Source organism: Liolophura sinensis, chromosome 4 (genome assembly GCF_032854445.1).
Source record: "Liolophura sinensis isolate JHLJ2023 chromosome 4, CUHK_Ljap_v2, whole genome shotgun sequence".
NCBI classification, from domain to species: Eukaryota; Metazoa; Mollusca; class Polyplacophora; order Chitonida; family Chitonidae; genus Liolophura; species Liolophura sinensis.
This window is the reverse complement of record NC_088298.1, coordinates 20,431,187-20,458,751: the sequence shown is the minus strand read 5'-3', so window position 1 is coordinate 20,458,751 and position 27,565 is coordinate 20,431,187. Positions and strand designations below refer to the sequence as shown.

The following is a 27,565-nucleotide window of genomic DNA, read 5'->3' as shown; positions in this document are numbered from 1 at the left end:
TGATTAGTGCAAGCTATTGCCAAGGGACGTAGAGTAGCTGCACATAGTCCATGGTAGCTCGTTCCACTTTCCGTACAGATAAAATTTTTTAAAGTCAGCATGATCAGAACAGCTTTCGCTAAATGGCCTAGATTTTTATAAAAAAACAAATAGAAAAATCAATGGGCGTCAACCCGAGAAAGATTAGATTTCTGCATGAAATTAGAAACAAGTAATGCTGCAGAGTGAGAAGCTCCGCTAGAATTTCTGAGCTTGGAAATTAATCTCTAACCCAAAACCCATAAACATATTGCCCTTGTTTGCTAAAAAAAAAATACGGGATTAAAATGCCAGAGATGAGAATATATCGATTGTTTTATTGAGCGTCCAGAATTGGCAGATTTGCGGTGTAGCGGTGGATTTAATTATCGTCAGTGTGATGATTATGCAATAGTTACTTTTATCTTGAATAGGAAGGAGAAAAAAAATGTATTTTTGACTATGAAAATCCATATTTATTCGGATTGGGCTTTTAGTATTTTCCGTCCTGTTGAATTTAATTATGCATCCTTGGTATTATCGCATAATAGGTCGCTGTGACGTAAAAAAAAAAGTATTTTGGGCGAACATTTTGAGAAGGAAATTTACTGCCAGATTTCATTGTTTTATGGGGCTTGTGCAATTGATAGCTCTTTTGCCGGGGTGATTTTAATTTTACATAATTACTTTTATCACTAAAATTTGACCCGACCAAAATGAAACATTCATCAGCCAATGAAATTAGACGTGTGGAGTTACGCAACCGTTTTATGGGATAAGTCTTTGCCAGAAATGTTTTAGTTTACGACAGACCTTTTTGAGTTAGTTGCTTATTTGAGCCAAGGGTCAAATTTGGGTGATGATAATTTCATCCTAGCTTTGTGACTGCTCATAGTATTTCTCATTGGTCCAGTGTTATGGTGGATTAATGTATAATCAGTCTCTCTCTGTACTAGAGAGCTAGTCATGTGGTTGAAAGACGGTGCAACGTGAGATTGGCAAAATCAGAAACATTAGGTGGCTTACATGTAGGTTCTCTGTTAAACATTTTATTTATTTATTTCATTCGTGTTTTACACCATACTGAAGAATAGTTCACTTATACAACAGCGGTAAGCATTATGGTGGGAGAAAACTTTGCAGAGCCCAGGGGGAAACCCACAACTATATGCAGGTTGCTGGGAGACCTTCCCACATACGGCCAGACAGGAAGCTAGCATAATCTGGACTTGAACTCTCAGCGAGTGCTTAAGCTTAAGTTAATTTAAAAACTGCACCTAGACCAAATTCTTTGTGCCATGATAATGCCTTTTCGCAGCAGAGGGTTAATCTGTCCAGTTGAATATGAGCGGATATATACAGTAATTCATATTATCCATAATCAGTGACTTTTCTTTTCTAAAATATATTAGTTTAGTAGATTTTTAAGGTAATTTAGTAAATTAAAGTGATCTTTTGTGGATAATTTTCAGTATCACTTATATACCCATGCACCCCATGTTAAAATGCACTGATTAGCCCTCAGTTTAGTGCAGTTCAGTGATGACGGCGTAGAATAAACGGACATCATCATCATATCATAACATCAGAATTGAAAATTCCTGTATTTGGTTTAGATTGTTGTAACGAGCATGTCTTCAGGTAAGGTGAGGTATTCAGTAATGCTGTGGGAGTGTGTTTAGGTGTCGAGTTAGACTTCTGTGCTGTTGTAGTGGACGAGTGTTGACAATGTCAGGATATTTTGAGGTGCTTGGTTGCATGACAATATGTTCAAGGTCAGTAATTTGATGGCTGAGCTAGACTCCTTTCTGCACCAGGTTAGACTTTTTGTAGTGCTGTATTGCCATCATTTTCTTAACTTTCTTAAACACAGCAACACTCTGTCCCAGCCTACTTACAGTATGTATCTACCTACCTACCATTACCGCCACATAGCTCCTCAATCCTCCCCTGTCGTTGTGTTTCTCTAATCCATAACAGATCCATTATAACATGGAGTGTGCACGCTGTTTAGATGACCCCCCATCGGTCAAAGTCGCGGCGGCCATCAATAACAATTACACGCGTGCCTAATACTTCAATTACTGGGTAAATCGTTAATACCATAAATAACTTGTCACTATAAAGTTAAGGTTAATTACCAGTTTATACTGATCAATTATTATTCTGTGGCCAAATCTAACTGTTTTATTCCCCTCCCCCCCCCCCCCCCCCCCGCAAGAAAAAAAAAATCAGATTGACACTGATTTAGATCGTGTTTTGTAATGTTGTGTTTCCTACCTGTAGTTTCAGTTTTCTTTTTTTTTTTACTTTTTTTTTTTTACATGATTCAGATGTATCATGTTTTATTTTACCGTTAATGGTTGCTTGTTAAATATTATAGCCTAGCATACCGTTGAGTCTTGGCCAGATGTGTCACCTGTACGTGCATCTGTATGCTCATCTGGCTTAATTAGGTGATGTTTGGAAGATGTCTCACATTAGACTTGAATGCTTAAACGTAGGTGGTTTTCCAATTCGTAGGAAATATGTGTTTTTGGCCCATCATAATTTGCGCTGCAAGGTTTGCTTAATTTCTAGTTCCATGGTTTTTATGGCTTCTTTATGTTCCGTGTGCAAACTTCGGAAACAATTTTGTGTGGCTAACTGTTCGTTCTTGGTAGAGTAAAGCAGACAGTTTAGTCAATTTATGGAGATCGAAGCCTAAAAAGTTTTAGCTGATGTGTCCAGAATGTTTGAAACACTTATGTAAAAAAAAGACTGTTTCATGTACACAAACAAACATGCGTGTGACAAAATTATAAACTTGAAGTGGCTGCAACCTGCGGATGGTCATGGGTTTCCTCCGGGCTCTGCCCGGTTTCCTCCCACCATAATGCTGGCTGCTGTCGTATAAGTGAAATATTCTTGAGTACGGCGTAAAGCACCAATCAAACAAATAAATAAATATACTTGAAGTGTGTGCAATTTGCATTCCATTCAGGCTAGTTATTAAGGACAGCGTGGCCCAGTAACAGAATTTGTGGTACAGATCACATTTGGATGTAGGATATGGCAGTGGCAAATTAGGTGCAAATCCATTTGTATTCATACAAGTGCAAAACATATCTGTCAAATCATACGTTATATGTGGTGGGTCACTGGGGACCGTTTTCTGTTGCAGATCCAATTAGTACACTGATAATGAATCTTTTATAGCACATTAGTGTGGAAATTGTTGAGGAGATATTGACCATTCTGATGACCCGATGCTGGCGGTGTTGATACACAGAACTGGCTGACAGGAATATAGTCATGATATTTTTGGTTAAGCAGGATATCGGCGGGTTGCTTTTGACCGACGGTCACTGTCAGTGCATTGATTGATGACCCTTCCATGAACTGTCCGTGTTAGGTCAGATTATTTTTAAGTGCAAAACGGAAACTGGGCCTGATGCGCCATCCAAAAAGCAGTGGCCTGAAACCGAGGAAGAATTGTAGTGTCACTGTGATAGAGAAGGAGGTAGCTTCAATTTCAGGCATGTTGGCTGATGGAATTTCCTCTGGGGGTTTGCCATGTATCGGATCGGACACATTTCAGCAGGCTTAATGTTTGCGGACAATCTACACGCCCCAGTTCTATGACCCCAAATAGGCCGTCCTGAATTCCAAACTCCAACAAGCTTTTAATTATCTGCATGCCTTATTTTTTGGGAGACCAAGCTCGGTTCCATTTTCTGCCATGTTGGAATTCAAGCCGCGAAGTGCACTTTTATAAAGCTGCAGAGATCTGGATTTCGTGTCCACGGAAACATGCTAATTGTGCAGTGGCGAGAAGAAATATTATCTGCAAATTGGTCGTGTCAGCTAATGCAGAGATTAGCTGCTTGCTTGTTAGTGGTTAGGATGGGATCAGCAGTGGAATTATTTTCCAATCAATGTAGCATGATAGACCCAAGCATCCACAACCACTACCGTTGACACTCCCTCCCCCTGCCCTCATGGTGGTTTTTAGACTCCCCCCCACCACCATCTCCCACAGCTCCACTGCCTGACAAATGATGACCATGAGATGATAGAGTACCAGCATTCCATTGGTCAACCAAGCATCCTTATTTAATTGGTCAGTATTTAGTGGAATGAAGAGTCCTGAATTCCTTCAGATTAACAAGAGCTATTGTGCAGGAATAGCAGATCCAAGTGGAAGTTAAAACGCCTGTGACTCTTTACCGGATACTGCAGTTTTGGGGACACTCAGGGGACATGTCATCAAGTATAGTATTTAAATCTTGTTTTCTTTATTTAATTTTGTTGTTATTTTGGAAAGTTCATTTCATAATCAATTAATATCCTTAAAACTGTTGTGACAAACTGATCGGAAAAGGAGACAGTATGGTGTATATTGTCCAGATTTCAGGATTATGGTTCAGTGTCAGGATTTTTAGAGTTGGTTTCATGTTTTTAAATGTTTTACGTTTATTGAGAATTCATTCGTAGAGCAGGTTTGTTTGCTTGTATTCACCAGTGAACTCCTAGGCTAAATTGAAAATTAAGACATATGCCTTTGGTAGTGAGGTATTAGTGCTATGGCTTGCAACGGTATTAAAACAGAGTTGTCATATTGCCACTTGTTGACCTTTGTGATCAGGTTTGAAATTCATTAAGTGTTCCAAACAAATTGTAACACTAAAGGTTATACTCGCACAATTTGAGCAATTGTGCCTATATCCGAACTGAAGAGTGGTAGGGCAATGATTGGATAATACTTTCACATAGACATTATTGACTCTCAATACACCATAAATGTCTGCACTGGGTTATTTTGCACCTGCTTAAAATATAAAAGAATGTTTATCTGTTTTGGATAGAACTGAAAACATTGTGCCCAGTGATACCACACACTCCTTTGTAGGTTACTATAGTAACAAAATGGTGTGACTTCACTTCCAGCAACAACAGCGAAATGAAATGGTAGCCATGTTAGGTTGACTCTTGCAGAGAGAAATGTTGCAAAGAAAAGTGGAAGCTGCATGTGGTGGTATGGCATGATACCAGGGAAAAGTTAGGGGATATATATCTTTTGGGGGTTGAAGGCGACAAATTGACCACAGACAGACAAATTGGGAAGGAAGTCTGTATAAGCTTGTGTAACTTAAAAGGTCAATGCAGGCGAACAACTTTTTAGTTGTGACAAACAACTCTATCAGATTTTGGACATCTTGCATCTTTTCAAATTGGCCATTCAATTAAGGAGCGTTTTATAAGGCAATATGACATGGACTTTTTCCTTCGATGTTGCCGTCCTTGCGAATTTGGACTTTGTAATCAAAAATAATATTGAAGTGTTGCCAGATGTAAAATAATTGCCTAAATTAAAGATTATCATGTTGATTAAAGGATGTCAAAATTCAGTTATTCAATTTTAGTTGTCGGTTCAGGGTAGTCAAGCAATTTGCATGATTTAATAACCAGATATTAAACATCCTTAAATACTTTCAACGCATTTTTAGCCCAGTTTACAGAACCCCAAAAGACGTTCGAATGACAAACGCTTAATTTGACTCTACATTGTTGTATTTTGGGACAAATGAATCAACACTTGAACATTCTCACGCCAGAGGGTAGTATTGTCTGGGGATATTTGACATAGTCTGGACAACCCTGGATATTCCACAGCTGTTTCAGACATCATCTGACACCATGTATCAAAAGGTGATCAGCACTTGGTAGAAAAACAATTATTTATAATGATGTCTCTGACATATTTTATTGGCTTAGACTTGCCAGAGGCCTACCTTATAGTTCCAAACTGCTTTTCGTCTAAAATTTCTTCCAGTGCTGAGGTATGTATTTTGTCAGATTCTGATTTGAGAGGTGTTTTGAACTTTATCCTGAATCTAGGATAATATTCCAATGGGAAAATATAACATTCAGTATCAAAAGTACTATATTTATGACCATTGTTTGCTTCTAAAAATGCACTTTTGAGGGCAATTTTTGAGGACAAGGACAGCACTTTCAAGACGACCATGAGACTCGTTCAGTATTGTCAGCTATGTTTGACATTTACAAAATGGTCCTTTGTAACGCATTGTACTAAGGTTGAAGTCAATTTATCGCCCTCCCACCAGTGTAGCTGCTGTGAGTTCAAGTTCAGCTCATGCCTGCTGGCTTCCTCTCTGATCGTACGTGAGAAAGACTGCGAGCAACCTGTGGATGGTCGTGGATTTCCCCCAGACCCTGCCTGCTTTCTGTCTACTATAATGCTGGCCTCCGTCGTATAAGTGAAATATTCTTGAGTACACCAATCAAATAAATAAATAAATAAATGTTTATTGCCAAAATAATGTACTGTCTCTATTTTAGTTTGTTTGCTACTGCGAGGCGTAACTTTAGCCAATATACGAAACCTTATAATTGTTCGGCATAATAGAATGTACTGGCTTCCTAATACAGGCCAAAGTGGCCTATGGGAAGGACAAACAGGCTAAGGTCACACCCATTTTAGTTTTACAAGTGGAATAAATCTTTAATTTGTTAGGGTCACCTAAAGTTTTGCAGTTTTCAAATGAAACATTTTGCTGGATTCTGAGTGATTCTTCAACCTTATAGGACAATTTTATTATATTCAGACTTTTCTGTGAAGTTTGATTAATTTTTTGAGAAAAACTTTAGTTTCGGCATCAGAAGTATCATGTTAGGGCCTTTTTCTTCTTCTCCATTGCATTTTTATGTGCCAGATTTTAGGTGAAATATATATTATATTAGCTGAATTTTCTCTTTACTTTATAACATACCTGTATGTTTTGTGCTTTTTTTTTTCCAGTCAAATCTACAGAAATACAGGAGTCAGATGAACTGTTTAGAGAGAGAAAATATGATGTTACTGAACGAGGTGAAGAAAAAAGAATCTCAGGTAAGCTCAGGTGTACTGACTACAAAATGACCTGTGGTAAATATGCAAATTAGCTATGAGTCATTTTGTTTAAAGTATGCTAATTGAATAAATGCCATTTTCAGTTTTGAAATTGATAAATTGTGTCCAATATACAAATGTATGCAAATTGGAAAAGATATGCTGATATACCAGGAGAATGCAAATGATTACAATAAATGTACTGGTCTTTTTTTTTTTTCTTTTAATATTCAGTATGAAATGATATTCAAGTTTTCACATTGAAATATGTGAGAGATTGTGCAATTTTACAATAAAAATCTGTTGCGGTTTGCTTTTTGAAATCTCTTGTGTTATGTAGTGCTTTTACTTTTGGTTATTGAATTAGTCGTGGGAAATAACTGGGGGCATGATCAGGCATATATCACTTTTTTCACACTGTGGGTTCGGACTGCCAAAATCAGAGAAAGATTCGTAGGCTTCACATGCGCAAGACGGGCAATTGGGTCCAATATCTACCTCTAACTGAAGAGTGAAGGAGCACTGATTGGATAATACTGCCACACAGACGTTACATGTTGTTAATGCACTATAAATTTGTGCACTGTTTGTTTTGCCCCTAGTCAAAATATATAAAAATTTTGTCTGTTTTGGATAGAACTTTTTGCTCGGTGTTACTATCCAGTATAATGACAAAATGCTATGACTATTAAATTCAGTTCCAGCAAACACAGCTTAAACAAAATGCTGGTCATTCTAGGTTGGTTTCTGACATGTTCTAGAGAAAAGTGGAAGTTGCATGTGATGGTATGGCATGGTACCAGGCGAAAGTTAGGGGATATATATTTTAAGTTGACTATGTACACAAACCTAATGACTCATCGTCGTCATATGACTGAAATTGTTAGTACAGTGTTAAACCCCAAGCATTCATTAATTCATTCATTCGTTTTATGTTGACAAACAATGCTCTTGTGTAATCTTTAGTCAATCCGCTCACAGTTTTTGAGCTGGCGCTCTCCACACATGAAAAGAAATAATACGTCCATGAATTTAATGGCATTAGAATTTATGGGCAATTGGGGAAATGTTGGTTGGAATGTATTTGAGGTAAAATTTCATCCTAACTACTGTATAAAAATACTGAGTTCAATCCATCTTAGAAAGTGATTTGAGATTTGTAGGATGGGATCCTTTTAGAAAAATGTGAGTTTTCATCAGTGCCCGAAGTTTGATTTTGTGACATTAAGATGCTTCTTGTATTAAAAATGCTGTTTTTTTTTTACCTATAAGAAGAGAAAGGCTGCACTTGTAGATCTACATATACTCTAATTCTTCAGCCTTTTCACAAGTTTGCCAGGTGTTTATTCAAGCATATTCTGAAGGCATTAGTATGTGTAGGCTGATAAAATGGTACTTTTTTGCAAAGACCGGACTCTGATCAATCCAACCAATGTAGTTTCGTCGTCAAAGTCAAATTAATAATGTGATTAATTTGCTCTGAAAGTTGCTCTTTACATGCAAAAAGGTTGAGGAGTTAGGGTCGGGGTGGAACTTGAGCCTAGGAGTCCAGTTTTACTTTATAGTGGGGTGTATGGGTTGAAGAGGAGTTAAGGGATGTGGAGGGTGGGGGTAAGAGAGTGAGGGACAGGTTGTAAATTGATCTGACAGTGAAACATGGCCTGCCTGGCTGACAAGGCAGTTAAAGAGAAAAAACATCTGTACACAAGCTAGATGTTCTGTGTAGTAGTCTACTATGACCCTCAATTTGCTTATCTGCCTTGAAACAAGTTCGAGATTTGAGAGAGCTCTCTTGTACATGTCCAACCGTAATTAACAGTAAGAGGTGTATCTGCCTTAATTCCCTGTCCTGCTTCTGTTTTGCCATGTGTTGTTGTACACTTTGAAGCATTTGGAGAAAGGTAATGTGTTTATACAGTCATATTTAATACGTCCAAACAGTACAGAAGCTAAGTGTCCTAGAAAACTTAGGTTGGTGTCAAATATGAAATGATTGCGTTGCAAAATTGCTTCTAAAAATTTGACATCCTTGGGGGTTTTTTGGTGAGCAAAATGGCATGGGATTTAAGGTAGGCTACTGATGAGTGAGTGGGGGGAAAAAAGAGCTATGGTATTGAAAACACCTGTTTCATTGGAATGGGTTAGAGAGTAGGCTGTCTATCTTTGTCCATCAGTGGGGCATCATTTCACCTATAAATCACTCTGTGTACACTTAGCAATGTTAGGAGCCTTCTGCTGCTGCTTCTGAAACATGGAGCTGCCTCATCAGGGGCTCCAATGGGGCTTTGCAGTCTGTCATCAAATAAAAAGCATTGGGAATCCTTAATACCAGTACTTATGACTTGTCTAGGGGTTCCCTTAGGTGTGCGGTATATCAACATTTAACCAGTTTTTAATGAGTTTCTGAATCTGTTATATGAATAAAGAAATGCATGGTATGGGATAAGGTAACATGAATTTCAACCTGTCATGGCGCTTCTTTGACAGAAGACAAGATGAAAAGTAATAAGAGTGGTATACACTTAAAACTCCCTTATGATGATGCTTTTTTAGGGATTTGGAATCCGTGGTAACGGCAGTACAATACATGACTTGTAAGCTAACCTAGAAAGTAATTGTAAAGTTTTATAATAGTTTAGGACATTAGATATTGCACAAAGGTTTGCAGCAGTGTACTTGATGAAACAAAGTTACTTTCCAAATCTTATTACGCATGATTGAAGTTTTAGATCTGTGAGAAATTAAGAACATTCAGCTCACATATAGCCTGTAGTTGTTCTATAAAATGCACATAGATCCTGTTTAGATCACTGTAAGCAGTATCTTTAATGGGGGCTCTAACAGGGGGCTATAACAGGGGGCTACCTCATCTGTCTGTCTAGCTATCAGGGCCTCCGTGGCTAAGATGGTTAGATGGTTAGCGCTGGTGCGGTGAAATGGCCCAGAGGCCTCTCACCAATGCAGTCCCTGTGAATTCAAGTCCAGCTCATGTAAGTGTCCTCCTTGGTCGTAAGTGGGAAGGTTTGCCAGCATCCTGAGGATGGTTGTGGGGTTCCCCCAGGCTCTGCCAGGTTTCCTCCCACCGCAGTGCTGGCCACCCTCATATAAGTGAAATATTCTTCAGTACGGCGTAAAACATCAATCAAATAAACAAGTAAATAAATGTCTGGCTATCAGTCTGTCTTCACACAGCTTTTAGTACATTTTTTCTTGTTTTTTTATGATTTTTAATTTGCACATATATATATATAATAATAGTATTTCGGATAGATCTGAAATATTGTCAACATCAACTTTTTTGGAGTGGGGGATGGAGGGGGGAGTTCTGAATGTGGAAAATTTGAATCTGAAAACAAAATTTCCTACAATATATGGTACAGTTTTTTTCATACTTCTTTTTGCTGTCTTTGAATGTTTAGTGTTGGAAGTTGGCATATGTTTTTATTATGATATTGCGCATAACAGGCTCTCACCAATGCGGTTGCTGTGAGTTCAAGTCCAGCTCCACTCCCACTCCAGCTGTAAGTGGAAAGGTCTGCCAGCAACCTGCAGATGGTCGTGGGTTTCCCCTGGGCTCTGCCTGATTTCCTCCCACCATAATGCTGGATGCCGTCGTATAAGTGAAATATTCTTGAGTAAAGCGTAAACCACCAATCAGATAAATAAATAAATAAATAAATAAATAACAGGTTCCATGTTTTAGTGTTACTGTTTTACTGTTTACTGTTCATTCCCTGGGTAGTGAAAGGGGAATATTGCAGAGCAATACTTTCAGAAGGCTTGTTTTGGTTGTCTGATTTATAGATTTAGTATTTTGATTTCAGCCAATTCGTGATGGTTTATTCCACATATAAAACTGACTGTCATTGTAAAGGTGTAACTGAAGAAGCACAGAGTACAGGTAGCTATGACAGCTGCCAACCAACGTATAGAGCTGTTTGTATCGCTCTCATCAAAGCAGTCGCTGTGAGTTCAAGTTCAGCTCATGCTGGCTTTCTCTCCAGCCGTATGTGGGGAGGTCTGTCAGCAACCTGTGGATGGTTGTAGGATCCCAGGGGCTATGAGAAATATTTTTGAGTTCGGCATAAGACACCAATCAAATAAATAAATATAAATTCTCAAGTATGGTTCTAAACGTTAATCATGTATTCAGCCTGCAAATGGTTGTGAGTTTCCTCCTGGTTCTGCTCAGTTTCCTCCTGGCTCTGCTCAGTTTCCTCCTGGTTCTGCTCAGTTTCCTCCTGGCTCTGCTCAGTTTCTTCCTCGCTCTGCCTAGTTTCCTCCCATCATAATGCTAACTGCCATTGTATCAGTGAATTACTCTTGAGTATGACATAAAACTCTAATGAAATAAATTAATAACTGACCACTGATTCTTTCTGTTTTCCCTGTGTAGACTGGGTGTATGTCAGATAGCCGTGACAAGACCAAACTACTGCTGGAGCGACTGCGAATCATAGAAACAGAGAACTCCTCACTAGTGCTGGAAAATGAGCAACAACGACAGCAGTATGAGAAATGCCTGGATGAGATAGCCAATCAAGTGGTGCAGGCTCTTCTTGGACAAAAGGTAGGCCACACCCCCACTTTTCACATTGGCATTTCTTTCAGGAGCTGGGACAGATAAGCTCACGTTACGTACGACATTTTTTATCGTATATTTTTCGTACAATATTCTGTGCATCACTATTACTGTACCACGGCCTTATATGTCTGGTTATTTTACATGTGTAACATCTTCGTGAATCCTCTCACCCATGCGGTCGCTGTGAGTTCAAGTCCAGCACATGCTGGCTTCCTCTCCGGCCAAATGTGGGAAGGTCTGCCAGTAACCTGCAGATGGTAATGGGTTTCCCTCGGCTCTGCTTGGTTTCCTCCCACCATAATGCTGGCCACCGTCGTATAAGTGAAATATTTTTGAATACGACGTAAAACACCAATCAAATAAATAAATCAAATGATTTCTATAGCAGAGTGATGGAATATCACGGAAGTATGTCTGTGCCCAGTATTCTCTCAAATTAAAAAATTTTCTGTTTTGATTGTTTGCAGACTCTGCGTGAGGAATGCCTGAAGTTACAAGGTCGAGTTCAAGATTTAGAGCTACAGAACCAACAACTGAATCTCATGTTCCAGCATAAGATGCAGTTTTCTTCCGAACCACTTCTACAGGTAAGGGGAAATAACTCTCAAAGGATTGTGTTTTGGCGCCACCAGAGTTACCTCCCATCATTGATTTGATGTTGTTAAAGTGAACAATCTACTGTTTTCATGTGGGCTCATCTGACGCATGATTTTTAATTATCTGCAAGCAGATTTTGAGAAAAACATGATTCTTTATGCCCACATGACAAAGCAATGCTAACCTGGCACTTTTCTGGTGAAATAGAAAATAATTAGAATGTTGGGACAATGTTCACATATTCGTATAAAAATCAGATAGTTACACATTATTTGACATTCAGGCATTCAGTTGACAATCTGGTATTAAATGGAACTTATCTTAAACGTTCTACAACAACAGCAGGGCTCATCAGTGTCTGTGTATTTTGATTGGTTTCCAGCCACTTCATGAGCAACTTCCTGTTTTTCATTATACATGCACATGAGATGTGGTAGTGTAGCACAATGACCTCATTAGCCTCTCACCAGTGCGATCTCTGGAATGAGTTCTCATGCTGGCTTCCTCTTCGATCTATCTGCAACGTGAGGATGGTCATGGATTTAACTCTGGGCTCTGCCCTGTATCCCACCGTAATGCTGGGTGCCGTAGTATAAGTAAAATATTTTTAAGTACCGTACAAGGTAAGACACTTAATCAAATAAAATAAATAAATATATGTAAACTGTTCATATGGGATATGGGATTAAAATATGACTTGTGTTTAATCATGGTATGAGTCACCAGTTGTGATTGTTTTCTTGCAGCAGTCTTACCCTAACAGTCGCTCTCATGCTCAAGGCTCTGGGATGAAGTCCAGCAGACCCGCCCCCTTCACAAGTGTCTCTAGTCTCCCAACACACACTTCTGTAAGTTGTACCCTACCTGTAGCTTCCTGTAAGGCTTAAAAGCAAAGGAAACTCTAAAATGAAGTATAAATCAGATAAAAGCCGTTAAAAACTGTCCAGGAAAATAGTTGGATTTTTTTTTTTTTTTTTTTTTACAGTTTGTTAAACCAACTAAAATGAGTTTGAATATTTTATTCAATAGTGGACTTTTCTAACCGCAAGGGGAACAGTAACGTCACATAAGGCTTGTGCTACTTAACAGAAGCACGTATTAGACTGCTACATTTCATCATTCAAAATGCATTCGCTGATTTGACTTTGAAACCACCGTAGAATCTGATCTTTTAACACAGTTTTATTTGGTTAGAAAAATTCTGACCAAAAAAGAAAGAAAATCCAGCTATTTTCCTGGACAGGTTTTAGTGATCGTTCATCTGATATATACTTCATTTTAGACTGGTCTGCCTTTAAGTAGGTTTCTCATCCATTGGAGTTTCTTGTGAGTGGTGTTCACACATCTACAGAAACGTAGAATAGTTTATGAAGCCTACACGTACATGCTCTTTTCTGGGTTAAATTTGCTTTGTTTTGATTTCCAGTACTTTAGTCACATGATCAAAGAGTGAGCCGATGATTGGCTCAGAGCAGTTACATGTATGACATCACTGAAAAATGTGAATATTTATTTATTTATTGGATTGGTGTTTTACGCCATACTCAAGAATATTCCACTTTTACGAGAACGCCCAGCATTATAGTGGGAGGAAACTGGGCAGAGCCCAGGGGAAAACCACAACCATCCGTAGGTGGCTGGCAGACCTTCCCACTTACAGCCAGAGAGGAAGCCGGCATGAGCTGACTTGAACTCACAGCCAGAAAACTATGAATAAGACAGTCCTGTATTTCAGTCATCAACACCAAGTCTGATGACATTGTTCGTTGTTTATTCATGTCGTGACAGGCATACGTTGAATTTCCTTAACACTTATCAGAAGTGCTTAAAATTGCGAAATGACTATTTGTCCCTTGGGCAGGCACTAATAGATAGAAATCTGGTTTTAGGTTGTCCATGGGGCACAAAAAGTTTTTGCTGTAAAATTCCCTACACCTTTTGAAGGTTATGCATATGTGACATTTGTCAGAAAATGTGCAGATCTGTACAGTACTAGCTTTGTCCGTAATTGGCACAGCGCAACAATAGATCCATCAAAATAACCCTGAGAACATCTTTAATGAGAACATGTTAAAATTAAATCCTTTCTAATTTTGTCTGATTATCTTGAAAGACAGTGGAATGGAACAGTTTGTGTAGAACTATTCACAAGTTGTCAAACTTGGTGTTTGGTGTTGTCTTGCAGACCCACACAAAGCCTTGCGCAGTTCGCCAGAGTAGCGTCTCCCAGATTCCTCACCTGAGACGCCAGTCCCCCGCCTCCAGCAGGGCCAGTCTGCCCTTCCTGAGGGACAGCATCGAGTCCCTAAAAAGTATCTGTAGTGATTATGTAAGTATTTTGTAAGGTCTGTTTTAATACATGGTGGGGAAAATCTGGCACTGATTGTCAGTGTCAATGAATTATGCAAATGTTCAAGGTGGTGTCTCAGAAATAGTTCTGCATGTGTTGATCAGGTTTTGCATAATAACATGACAGGAAATATGCCATTATTCATGCACTGTGTGCACATTACCGTAAATTATAAAATTCACAATTTCAGTGTCTTATTTGTTGAAATCAATGTTGAAGTAAATGTCAAGAGTAGTGTCTCAAAAGTACTATATGTATTGAGCTCCATCAATGGCTTTTTAAGGTGAACAACTGTCATCTTCTAAGGTGAACAACTGTCATATTCTAAGGTGAACAACTGTCATTTTCTAAGGTGAACAACTGTCATCTTCTAAGGCAAGCAACTCTGACCTTTTATGGTGAACAATAAGGGAAGTTGCAGGGATGGCCGAGCGAGTGACAAAATGTGACAAATGCTTTGTAATAAATTTATGACTGACATGCTTGTGATCTGATGCTGTGGTGAGATAAAGTTATATTTGACACCCATCATGTGAAGTATACCATGTACATCATGTCACAAAATGTGGCATACTTAAGCAGTTTATGACTTGTGAAATGAAAATGTAATCATTTTTTCAGAATTACGATGATTGTGCTCGACCCAAAAACCCCAAATCTTCGCCATCCTGGTTGAAGGATCAGCTAGGGCTTGCGGGTATCCCTTCAGATGCTCTGGACGGCGGGGATTTCAGGAAAGATGCTGCCATGACAACCAGTGACCCGAGTTTTCTTCGTCATAGCAACGGCCACATAGCATCGCCAGGGTCTGTGGAAAAAAGGTTCAGAATGAAAATTGAAACGGAGTTCCCTGCGTCAAGCAATTCCAGTCCAAAGATGAAACACGTAGGGATAGTGGCTTGTGGGCCAAGCGAACAGAACTGTTTATCTGCTAATCACAGCCGTGCTTCATCTGTAAGTGCCTTGTCCCTGTCCAATCAGAATTTATCCAGCTCGCCCCTGCTCACTGAATCTGACAGCCTGTGTGTCCGTAAACTTTCCAGAGAGGAAGGCGTCAAGTCGCCAGGTTGGGAGTGGGTGAGCCCGACCGGCAGTCGCCATGACAACCAACCGTTTCTCTCACCCATCGATGACTGCAGCGATGACGACGAATCGGTGCAGATGACCCATGATTTTAGCTCCGCCTCCACGATGTCTCTGAATGAGATTCTGGATGATCGAGTGGGAATGGAAGTCGCCGAATCAGAGATGGAGGAGACTCATGCAGGCAGTAGTATAGAGAATTTATCCATCCCGGCCGTGTCTGAGGCTTCCATTTTCTTCGCTATGAAACCGGGGCAGAATTCTCTCTCAGGGATCGCCAGCCTTGTGCAGACCTCATCGCCGGACAGCGACAGTGGGGTCCACACACCATGCATTACCTCTCCTGTTCGAAGCGAAGACAAGTCAGGGTCTTCAGGTTCTTCGGGGCCTTCGGGGCCACAGATTACTCTAGCGTCTACCTCCACCCCTTTCAGGGCCTCAGTTAGCATCCCCACACCTATGCAGACCCATGGATCTTCCACCCCTCCCGAGAGGCCCCAATCTCTGGAGCTCAGGAGAAACGGATCTACCTCCGCAAGTTGCAAATCAAATGCACATTCGCGCTCGATAATCCCCAAGAGGATTGAAACAAAGTCCTCCTCGCTGCCGTTGGCCAAAACGAAAACGGACAGCAGCGTGACTTCCAAATCATTTAAATTCAAAACGGACCAATCACATCCTTCTTCACTGAAATACGCTACTAGCTCGACCAATCAGACTGACTCTACTTCGTCAGGCAACTCCAAATATGGTGCTAGACCCCCTGTTAGTAAGTCAGGAAAAGTGTCCGCCTTACCTCGAAAAATTTCCAATCATTCATCGAGACGAACTCCAGACCTTTTGCCGCCAAATATAACATCAACTCCATCAACGAGCTCGAAGCGAAACTACCAAAAACTGCCTGATAGGAATCGAACCGTTGTCATTGCAAGCGCCATGACAGATCCAAACCATATTTCGAAAGCTTTTGAATATTGTGCAACTAACTCTACATACGTGCCAGGTATAGACACCCCTACAGTGCCCAGAGAGACTGTTCTTGTTGAGCCATTCTGCGGGAACTCCTGCATTTCTTTTGTTTATAAGCATCCAAGTATTTCATCGGATTCAAGCAGCGAGAGTATTCGCGTGGAACGATCAGGAAGCAAAGATGATGGCTATTCAACAATGTCGAGCGATGTCCACCAGGAGGCATCTGAAAAGTACGCTGACGGAACGGTGAAAAGAGGTGGACTTTTGAAGCAGGATAGTCTGGAAATTACGTCTGTGTCACCTTGTTTTACTGACGACACCACATCACCTTCACCTGTTTTCATAAAGCAGCCCCCTAAACCGCCTCCGAAGCCGTCGAAAATGCCCGTGGCTCTAAAGTCAAACAAGAAGAAGACTACCCCGCCTCAACCACCTCCTAAACCCACAAGTCCACGAAAACCAAGTAAACTTCCTTTATTTCGCTCATCGTCTGTTTCTGCAGAAGCCAAAACTACACCCAAAGAGAGTACGGTTGTCCAAACTCCATCACCCACCACAAGTAGAGTTCGTCAGATGGCGAAAATGTTTGAAGCAAATGCGTCAAGTGTGGAAAGACCACCTTGTAAGAGCAACCGCTACAGTTTCCATGGCGACTTTAATTACTTGTCCAAAAACATGGCCCAGAATGAACCGAAGAAAAACTTCCGTCACAGCTATAATGGTTCCATCACCATGACCACCAGTAATTTGAATGAAGATTTATCAACAGTAAACAGTGGTGCTACTCAAAATCCTTTACCAGTACTCACCAAGGATTTAGCATTGGTGGCCAAAAGCAATGATCATAGTAATTTATCTGTAGATGAAGATTTGAAATCTTCACATAGGACACTGGAGAACTCTGCAAAGAGATCTTCTGAAGATCTCCACGAAAGGGAGACAACCGTGCCAAACAGTTTTGAACAAAGCAAAGAGAACAATAATTTTTCAGTAGAGAAACAAACCAGTGTATTAGGGAGTGCCAAATCCACAGACAACGAAGTAACACAAAGCCATTTTGCAGATTCAGTTCTAACAGACATATCCTCGAAAGATTTACTTTGTGCGGCGCTTGCCGAAGAATTTTCCAGTCCTGACTCAATCTCACCAATAAGCGATGGTTCCGAAGACTCGCTGACACAAATGAAAATGGTGGAAAGTGATAGTGTTGAGAATTACCTGATGTACGGAGGTCTTGACAGTCAGCTGTCAGATGTACAAAGTCCTGATGTACAAATTGAGGGACGGACGAGAGACTGTCGAATCCTTCACGATATCACTGAGGAAAGCGACGCATCGCAGAGTTCAGCAGCAGACAACTACATCCGTCGGAAGATGGGAGCACGGGTGAAGTCAGCTCAAAGAAAAATGCAGCATTCAGTTAAAAAAGCAGACGAACATGTCCGTCCTGTTAAACTCAGAATGTTGAAATCTTTATCTGATTCAGACCTGCACAAGAAACAACGCATCACAAACTCTTGGCTGGGCCGACATGAGCCTCAAGTCACAAACATTTCAGCGGGTGGTGGTAATGAACGCTCGGCTTCGCTAGGAGACATCACTCTGCCCTGCACACCTCTCTCATCGATGTCGCTCTCGTTACGACGTAGCCCCCGTCAGGTGCTGATTGATGAAGACACCCTGTCACAGAAGGCAGCCATGTTGCTTCACCGAGAGCATTTTTCGGATGTAAGTATAGTCTTATCTACATCTTATTTCTGATCATATCCATGAAGAAAGTCAAACCAGTTTCATTTCTGATTAAATGTAAGATGAAATTCAGAAAAGGTTATTTCCAATCGTATGTGTGAAGAAGTCAGAAAAGTTTCATTTCTGATCAGATGTGTGAAGAAAGAAAAGTTTCATTTCTGATCAGATGTGTGAAGAAAAATCGGATAAAAGTTTCACTTCTGATCAAATCTTTGAAGAAAGTCAGAAAAGTTTCATTATTGATCAAATGTTTGAAGAAAGTCAGAAAAGTTTCATTTCTGATGAGATGTTTGAAGGAAGTCAGAAAAGTTTCATTTCTCATCAAATGTTTAAAAAGTCAGAAAAGTTTCATTTCTGATCAAATGTATGAAGTAAATCACAAGTCAAGTTTGAGATTTAACTATTAAACATTGACATGTGACATAATCTATTTCTTCAACCTTTTCGCATGTTTACAAGGTGTTTATTCAAGGATATTCTGAAGGCATTATTCTGTGTAGACTGATAAAATTATACTTTTTGTGAAGCCCTGAAATTGGCCAATCCAACCATTGTAAATTTGTGTTCAGAATGAATTATAAATCTGCATATATGGCACTGAAGCCCTGCACTAGCCATTGGATGTGGCAGGTAGGGATTACACATTGTGGGACCGGCCCAGATAGCACAGTTGGTAGAGCGTCCGCTTCGGGACCGGTAGATCCAGGATCAATCCTTGATCGAGTCACACCTAAGACTTTAAAAGAGGAAGTTGTAACTTCCTCGCTTGGCGTTCAGCATGAAGGGGATAGTGAAGCAGCACTAAATAAAAGAGCGGTGGAAATCCGCCCTGCAACAAGGAGGCACATTACACGTACATGCACCCTAATGATTCCTTCGTCGTCATATGACTGAAAAATTGTTGAGAACGACGTTAAACCCCAAGCACTCAATCACTCACTCACATTGTGGAAAGGTATATCATGTCGGTGTGCTTCCTCACCAACTTTGCCACAAGCTTTACCACGTCACAGAAATGGGAAAGGAATATTCTCATTAAAAAACAAATCTGACAATGCTCTCAAAACTTACTGTAAATCTTCAACTTTTTCAACTACCAAAGCCCTTTTTTCAGTGGAATTTAAGCATAGAATTATTTTGAAAAGCGATTTGTTTGACTCATTAAATTTAATTATTTAGTTGATTGGTGTTTTACGCCGTACTCAATAATATTTCACTTATACAACGGCGGCCAGCTGTATGGTGGGAGGAAACCGGGCAGAGCCCGGGGGAAACCCACGACCATCCGCAGGTTGCTGCAACACTCAAGACTTATGGGTTGTCTCGTTCATCAGTCTGTTTCATTCTTCCCAGATGAGGTTTCATATATCATTGTATTTCTTTATTTGATTTGTGTTTTATGTTGTACTCAAGAGTACTTCACTTACAAGATGGTGGCCAGCATTATGGTGGGAGGAAACTGGACACAGTTTGCAGGGGAAGTGGGGGGGGGGGGACCCACGACCATCTGCAGGTTGCTGAAAGTCCTTCACATGAAACTTTATGATTTCTACAATCAAAAAAATAAATAAATTTTTTGACTCCCCACAGGATGTGTACAATTACAGCAGTGACTCTGAGAGTGACTTTGAAGAGACAATAAATTTTATAGCCCTCTGGCAACAGCGACCAAAGGGAAGGAACTCCCTCCCGGAGTGGAACCCAAAACAGACATTGGCGGAAGCAACAAAGGTATGTGTTTTCTCCATGAAGGACAAAGAATAAGGCGTATCTCGAGAAGTTAAGTCCAGAAATCTTTAAATCTTTTTACGTGATTTTCTCCTACAGTTCAACATATTTTTCAGTTGCAGTTTTAATGTTTCTTTCATGTTTCTATTTTACATAGGCAAATAATACATAAATTTTATCATGCCTTTGTAGTCTTGGCTTGAAACTAATATGGGTTTGGATGTGAAAATGGCCAGCTGATTACATTATGTTATTCTCTTTTTTTATTCTAGGGAGGATTAAATTTTACCAAGGATTTAAAAAACTTGAAAAGCTCCAAAGACGTTGATGAGTGGCTTCTTCAATTTTCGGACAAAGACATTGACAGTCATTTGTGTGAAACAAACGACAGCAACTTTATTTTGCTTAAAAGTAATGACAGGACTTTCGAAAATAATTTCGACGAAGGAAGCTGCGAAGCATCGGCGGCTCAATGTGAGGATGTTGCCATGGCAACAGAGGAGGACTCAGAAGGTGATATTGATGCTCAAACATCTTTTCGAAGGGAATTTTACAGCCTTTGTCGTGTTGGGTCAAACAAAAGTCTATGTTCAGGTAGTGGAATTATGGGTAGTGACTTAGACCTTGGTGCATTGAACTCTGGGAATGCTGTAGTTGGAACCCCGTTAGAAAACTGTGTTCAGGACTTGTGCACCAACCCTTCCTTAGCAACGGGGACGTCCAATGAAAAAATGGCAGAGTTTGACAAAATTTCCCAGCAAATTGCGTCTCTATCTCAGACCGTTGATGATCTCAATAGAAGTTTGTCGAGTCTAGACAGCGTTGGCGGAAGCTCAGGAGATCTTCGCCTGGACGACTTTCAGCCTTCCAACAAAGAAGAGTCCACAGATGGTTTCCACTGGGTGGAAGATGATGAGTTTTACCTGGAGCCATGCAGTGGGGAAGTCATGGTTCGAGATGTGGCTCTGCTTCACACAGACGACGGCAGCTACAGCTCTGATTGGATGAATGAGTATGCCAAATCGTCCTATCAGGAACAAGATGAGGATTTCCATAATCATCTTCAGGACCTTTCCGAAGAGTCCTTCCTTCCTCAGCATCACAGTGCTCAACGCCGTCACCACGGCAACCACGTAATTTCACCAGAGGAAATGATTGCAAGAGATGCTGAGGTAGGTTGATGCCATGGTTTTGGAAATTGTAGGGAGGGGAAGGGGGGCATTGTTTTTGTCTGCGATTTATTTAGGGGTGGGAGAGATAGAACCTGTCACAAAGACCGTTTATTTAGTGTCCTATGTCCCACAACGTGCAGGCCTGAAAATAGTGTCAAACATTTTTGAGAACACCCCTTTGGAGAAAGTGGTAGTACAAATATTACCCATGTTACAAGGTCAACCTTTGTCCAGTGGGTGACACTACTTTCTCCAAAAGGAGTGTTTTAGAAAATGTTGGGAATCTACATTTGCATTTTTAGCCTTGACCTGAAGTTTGAATGTATGCAGATTTTCTCTCTAAATGTCTTGTGTACCGTAATTCCTCAACTTTTTGGCTGTTTGCACCGTGTTTATTCAGGCACATTCTGAAGGCATTTATTCTGTGTTACCTGATAAGGTTATACTTTTTGTGAAGCCCTAAAACTAGGAAATCCAACCAATGTAGTTGTGTCTCAAAAATCAATTAAAAATGTGCATAAATTTTACTGAAATTTACTCTTTCATATGAGAAATGGTTGAGGAATTAGGCTAAGACCAGAAAATGGTAATTTGTACTTAGCTATCTCTGTGTTTTTTGTACTAAACTTGTCTGTGATATATTGAATGGTAGATTGTGTATGTGTATGGAACTCTTCAGGGTCTTTTCCTCTCCTTCAACAAAACTTTTCACCCAAAATTGAACTACACAGAAATCTGATGGAATTAAACGAAATTGTACATTTTGGTAAATCGTGGATTATTGCACATCCACAAATTGATTTCCTTTTTATTACAACGCTTCTCTTTTGTGGACTTGCTTTCTTTTTATTATTTGTTTACAAAAATAGTCTGGAGCTACAAGAGATTCTGGACATGACGCTAGTACTGTTTGTCTAATTATATATTAAATGCATGGTGTCCCTTCACAGTAATCAGCTGTACATATATGGTGGCCAGATAGTTATCTCTGTATACTAAATTATGGTACTTACATATGTGTATGTGCGATAGTTTGCGCATGTTGCAAGCATTGTAATATTTTTTATGTTATGACATTGGTATATCATTTATACAAATGATCTCATATCACAAAACAGGAGAGTTCTAAGCCAAGAGGAGATAACCACAGGTGCCCAGTACACTTGTTGCCATGGCAATCTCTTCACAGAAGCAAAATTACTCGTAATTAATTAGCAGGAAGTTACAGGTAATATTTTACTTAAAACATTCACAGTGGAAATCGTCTTTCGCTGGATAAAATTGATCTCTCGATGCAATCCTGACGTGATAAATGTGTGCTGATTTTGTTTGCAGACGCGTGCAAGTTTATTGGACACTATGATGGATTTTGGGGGCAGCACAAGTAGCCTGTCCAGCTCTGCCGATTCCCCATCTCAGATTCACTTTCTCAAAAATTCTCCCGTTAAACATGGTGCTAAACATTTTCCAAAGGATAGGAGACGGAAGGGTAATTCATTCACACGGTTTTAGTGTAGCGTAGTGTAGATGTTGGGGCAAGCCTACAGCCTACATATCTCACTCATTGAGATATTATATCTCGCTCTCCTTCACTGTGGCAGAAAGGATGTTCGTATTAAACCAATCCACTTAAATAAGTTTCTGACTGTTTACATTTTCTTTCTTTGAAAAGGAAAAAAAAAACATTGTTTCGTTGTTGACTTGGAGACAAGATTTCGCTCAGAATTTTTCCCTGCTTCCCATTGAAATTATAAACTTTGCGGAACAAATACTGTTATCCAGAGTAGTGCTAAATGTAGTCTTGACCAACAGGTAAATCACTACAGCCTGTAAATTTTACTAAAAAGAAAAAAAAAAAGAAAGAAAATCAGAAACTGAGTTTAATGGTGCCATCACAACCATGCAAGGATTTTAATTTGAACTCATTTTCTGCTGTCTTGAAAGATACATGATACATGTAGGGAGTGAGTCGTGTCAAAGTGTAACTTAGGATTTGGCTTTAGGATTGTTGTTAGTTGCCTTGCAAATTTCTGTTGTGACTGGCTTTTGTTTTGCAACTAAGCGCTTCTGTTGTAAGCTTGGTGGTTTTGTAACTGGAGAAGGCTGCATTCATATGAAAAGTGCATGGATGTCTGCATGGTTCTAGTTTTCTCATTTATGACTTTCGTTTTACTTTCTCCTCTTTAACATTTTCAATTTTTAATTTCAGCCCATTCATTTCCTGACTAATCCTAGGATTCATATGTTATCCTGTTTGTGTTACCAAGTCAAAATTGCATTCATAAAATTTGTCACAGGACAAAAGATCTCATGTCACAAAACAGGAGAGTTCTAAACCAAGAGGAGATAACCACAGGTGCCCAGTACACTTGTTGCCATTAAATTTGTACGTACATGTATATTTCCATGGTTGTTAAGCCTGAGGACTTGGTTGAAAGCAGACGTTTGTGGATTTGTAAAGATTTTTTGCTGCCTATGCTTATCAATGGACACCCTTATTTACTTGAAACAAAATTATTTTGAGTATGGAATTAAACAACATTTAAATAAATAAATGTAATAAATAAAATAAATGTGTACATATAATTATCACATGACCAAAACTTTAAAACTTTTCAACTTTTTGTTAATATTCTACTAATTTTATGTATCATTTCAGTTACTCCGTGTATGACACAGGCTTGTTACAATTTGTTACAAGTTGCACATGCGTGTATGCTACATCCTTGCATGATTTGTTTTGCACAAGTGACTGCATGTCATACTGCATGTAGGCGGAAACTTGCAAAATCTTTTGCCATTTGTACATCGTAACTTGATTTCAGAAGTTTTTAAACACTAAAACTCTTCGAGTACAACAAGGCAGAATATGCGCAACATGTTTTTCAGACAAATTTAGTTGCTAATTTTAAAAATAAAAGTGACAGCGCTTCTGCATTTTGGGATCTGTTAAAGGTGGAGGAAACATAAGAATGACATAAACTGCGGATGAAACACGGCAAAAACTTGTATCTCAGTGTGGTCTTCAATATTTTTTCTGATTTTTTCCTTGAGGAAGAAAAGACACTTGAATATAATTTTTGTATGGTGGGTATTTGGAACAGCCTTTTGGTATTTGGTCTTTGTTTAATAATGTCATAAATGAGGATGTAACACAGGTTTAATAAATATTTTTGAGCTAGAATTTGTTTTTTTTTTTTCAGCTAACAAATGTATTAAACCTCAATTTAGATCATATTTATATTTTTAATATGTTCATGAATATTATCATTATTTAGGTTAAATTCACATGTTTCGATATAAACAACAAATTGACATTCAAATAAATTTATTAGACAAGCATCACATCCTTATTTAGAACATTATTATGCAACAATGATAAATACCAAAAGTTGGTCCCAAATACCCACCATGCAAAAATATTTTCAACTACCCTTTTCTTTTGAAAAAAAAAAATCCCCAAAAGTATTAAAGATCATATTTGCAAATAAGTTTTGATGCTCTTTCATCTGAGTTGGCATCATTTTTATGTTTTCTTCTCCTTTAACAGATTTAGTATGCATTATTTTTTGGTTGCTTGCAATTGTTATCTCCAGCTTTTACTCAGGGTGATGGTTTTTTCAGATGTTTTGTTTGTAATTTTTTAAAAATGATTTCTTATCAGTTTTTTAAATGTTGTGATTGTAAATTTTTTGTCACCTTTTGAAAATTCTGTAATGTTACTCATCTTTTTTTTCCTTAAAGATGTCAAACCTCAAAAGAAAAATTCAAATTTAAATAGCAGAGTGATTCATAACTGTTTTCTGGTTCTGATATGTTCCTGGTGAAATACTGTAATCCTTCAAGCTTTTTGCATGTTTGCAAGTTGTTTTTTTTAGGCATATTCTGAAGGCATTATTCTTTGCTGACTGATAAAATTGTACATTTTGTGAATCCCTGAAACTGTCCAATCCAACCAAACTACATGTAGTTTTGTCTCCAAAATCCAATAAAAAATGTTCATAAAGTGCAGTGAAAGTTGCTCTTTTATATATGAAATGGTTGAAGAATTAGGGTACATGCAAGTAAAGCTGGGTCATTAATTCATTCTAAATGATATGTCAGTATCCGTTTCTAGTCCTCTGTTATTTGCATGCGTACATGTACGCATGTTTCTTTTTATTTCTCGTTAAGAATATTAAATTTTAATCACTGTTTAATCTAACCTGTATTTTTTTTCCGTATGTTTCAGGTAAACTTGAAGTGATGAGACCAATTTGTATTAGGCAGCGGCCCACAATTGATTTTTCTACATTTTTTACTCGCTACGAAGAGCCAGAAAAAAGGGCAGTTTCTTCTTTTGACTTCCTGGACAACATTTCTACCTCTAGCTCTGAAGAGGACCAGGGCAGCGGGAATTGCGTTCGCGAGTTAGGTGACGAACATTCGGAGGGAGCCATTATTTTCAGAACTGGCATTGATGTCCAAAATGGTTCAACTCAGGCAGTGTACCAGTCATTATGTTGTACAAATACACCAGAATTTTTTTCAGGTGGTGGAACGTCATCTTCAAAGAGAAAGTTCAGAGAGAGCAGAAAACGCACACAAACTCCCAAAGTTCTAAAACAAGCTGCCAATCTGACCAAACGACTTTCTAACAGCTCATTAGACGCTCAGGAAACCCACTGCACAGAGAGTTTGAATTTTAGCGACTCCTGTTGCGAGAGGTATTCCCCTTCCTCATTTCACGCGAACGGCTTTTCAGCCTCGTAAAGGGAAAACAACTATGCAAATATCATCAACATGCATACTTGTGAACCAAAGGGTTGCTTGTTTTCATCATGTGTTTTCTGTATTGGACAAAGCAATTGTGGCTCTATTTGTATCAGGTACGTGTTTATCCTACCTTTGTTTATGAAGAGTTATTCAGGGAACTTAACTCTTAAACGTAGGGAAGGCAACTCCGCTTTGGAAGCAAGGGAAAAAACAACCCTGTATTATTATCACTTAGCATTGTCATATACTTATGTACATGTGTTCAGCAATACTCAGAATATTTAGAACATAATTACCAAGGTAATTAATTTCGAGGGAAACTTGCAGTTCTCGGCGAAGTTCGAGCACCATTTTTGTATGAAGGTTTTTGCCTTTTTGTAACCCATTTTTAACACTGTGTGTAGTACTTATAAAACAAAGTAATTAATAATGGAAAATATTTTGATATAATTTAATCAATTTCATTTATAAGTATGCTTAGGGATTGCACTTTATTGTGTTATGAGTTATATATAGGATAGGATATATCTCAAATTATTATTATTTGTATAAAAATTAATACGAATCTTTGTTTTTGTGTGATAGCATGTCGAGTTTGTCGCCCTGTTAAATATATATATATATTTTTTTTTGTTCAAAAGTTGATGTAGGATCCAGGCAGTGTAGAACATTCGTTAGCAATAAAACAATTTTTATGGTCACAATTTTTTTCGTGCTGTAAACTAGGACAGTGAGGCTTCCTCTTGATAGCATATAATACCTGACGTTTTTTCAGCGTAATGGTTTTTTTTTATTACCTACATAACAAGTGTCAACATTTTTTACAGTGTACATTTAACATCTTGACAATTTGTACTGATATGGTTATATTTGACTTTGTAGAAAGACATGTGGATGGATGTTTGAGTGAAATGCTGTTACAGTAAGCGTCTTGTTAAATAGTGAGACAATATTGTCAGGGTTCAGTGGAATTGGCCTCTCTAGAAATGAAGGTAAAAAAGGGTATTGCCTGTGTAAAGTGAAAAAAAATGGCTCTTTACAATATGAATCAAAATCACGAAATAAACAGGCATAACATTTAACTTTCTGCATGATGAACTGATCATTAACATGAAAGAAACAACAGAGAAATTCTTAAAATTTTGATCCTTTCAACCTGTTCTCTATGCTCTGGGGATTCTTGTCAATTTAAATCCTGGTGAAAGTTGAAACCCAATTTACCAATGTGTGCTGCTTTATAAAATATGTATGAGTTTTACCTCCAATTTCTGGAGAGGTAATTCTTCTGAGCCAGTACAGGACAACATGAGTGGTGGTATCAACGGAGTTAATTCTTGCAGTAATGTCATCTGCTCTTCTAACTTTCTCTAGTAGTGGTCTTATATGGGTGCCTTATGAAAGTCTCTATGGATTTGGGAGGATGTTATGATGTAAAAGAATTGCAGATGTAGTATCCTGGTCTACGGGGGTTTACCATTGTCTGGAAAGAACAATGCTGACGGTCTTTGCCAGCCAGTCATCAAAAGAAAACTGCCACGTGCTCAAGACTAATCATGCGACACCAGGGGCTCCACGTAATCACAGAGACCTTAGATTGACCATTGAGATAACAGAGTCTCGCATTTCTTTTGTGAATCATAAAATTTCCCGTACAATCCTGT

At 38.9% G+C, this 27,565-nt stretch overlaps 1 protein-coding gene across 1 annotated transcript in view; it reads left to right on the top strand.

The window, feature by feature from the left end:
• LOC135464511 (uncharacterized) overlaps nucleotides 1–26,518 on the top strand; it is a 151,264-nt gene extending 124,746 nt beyond the window's left edge. Inside the window, exons 6-13 of the mRNA XM_064741936.1 lie at nucleotides 6,824–6,913; nucleotides 11,310–11,483; nucleotides 11,966–12,085; nucleotides 15,067–18,228; nucleotides 19,840–19,980; nucleotides 20,250–21,149; nucleotides 22,485–22,638; nucleotides 25,381–26,518. Coding sequence (XP_064598006.1) covers nucleotides 6,824–6,913; nucleotides 11,310–11,483; nucleotides 11,966–12,085; nucleotides 15,067–18,228; nucleotides 19,840–19,980; nucleotides 20,250–21,149; nucleotides 22,485–22,638; nucleotides 25,381–25,901 — 5,262 coding nt within the window. The 3' untranslated portion in view covers nucleotides 25,902–26,518. The remainder of the gene's footprint in view (nucleotides 1–6,823; nucleotides 6,914–11,309; nucleotides 11,484–11,965; nucleotides 12,086–15,066; nucleotides 18,229–19,839; nucleotides 19,981–20,249; nucleotides 21,150–22,484; nucleotides 22,639–25,380) is intronic.
• The last annotated feature ends 1,047 nt before the right edge of the window (nucleotides 26,519–27,565 follow it).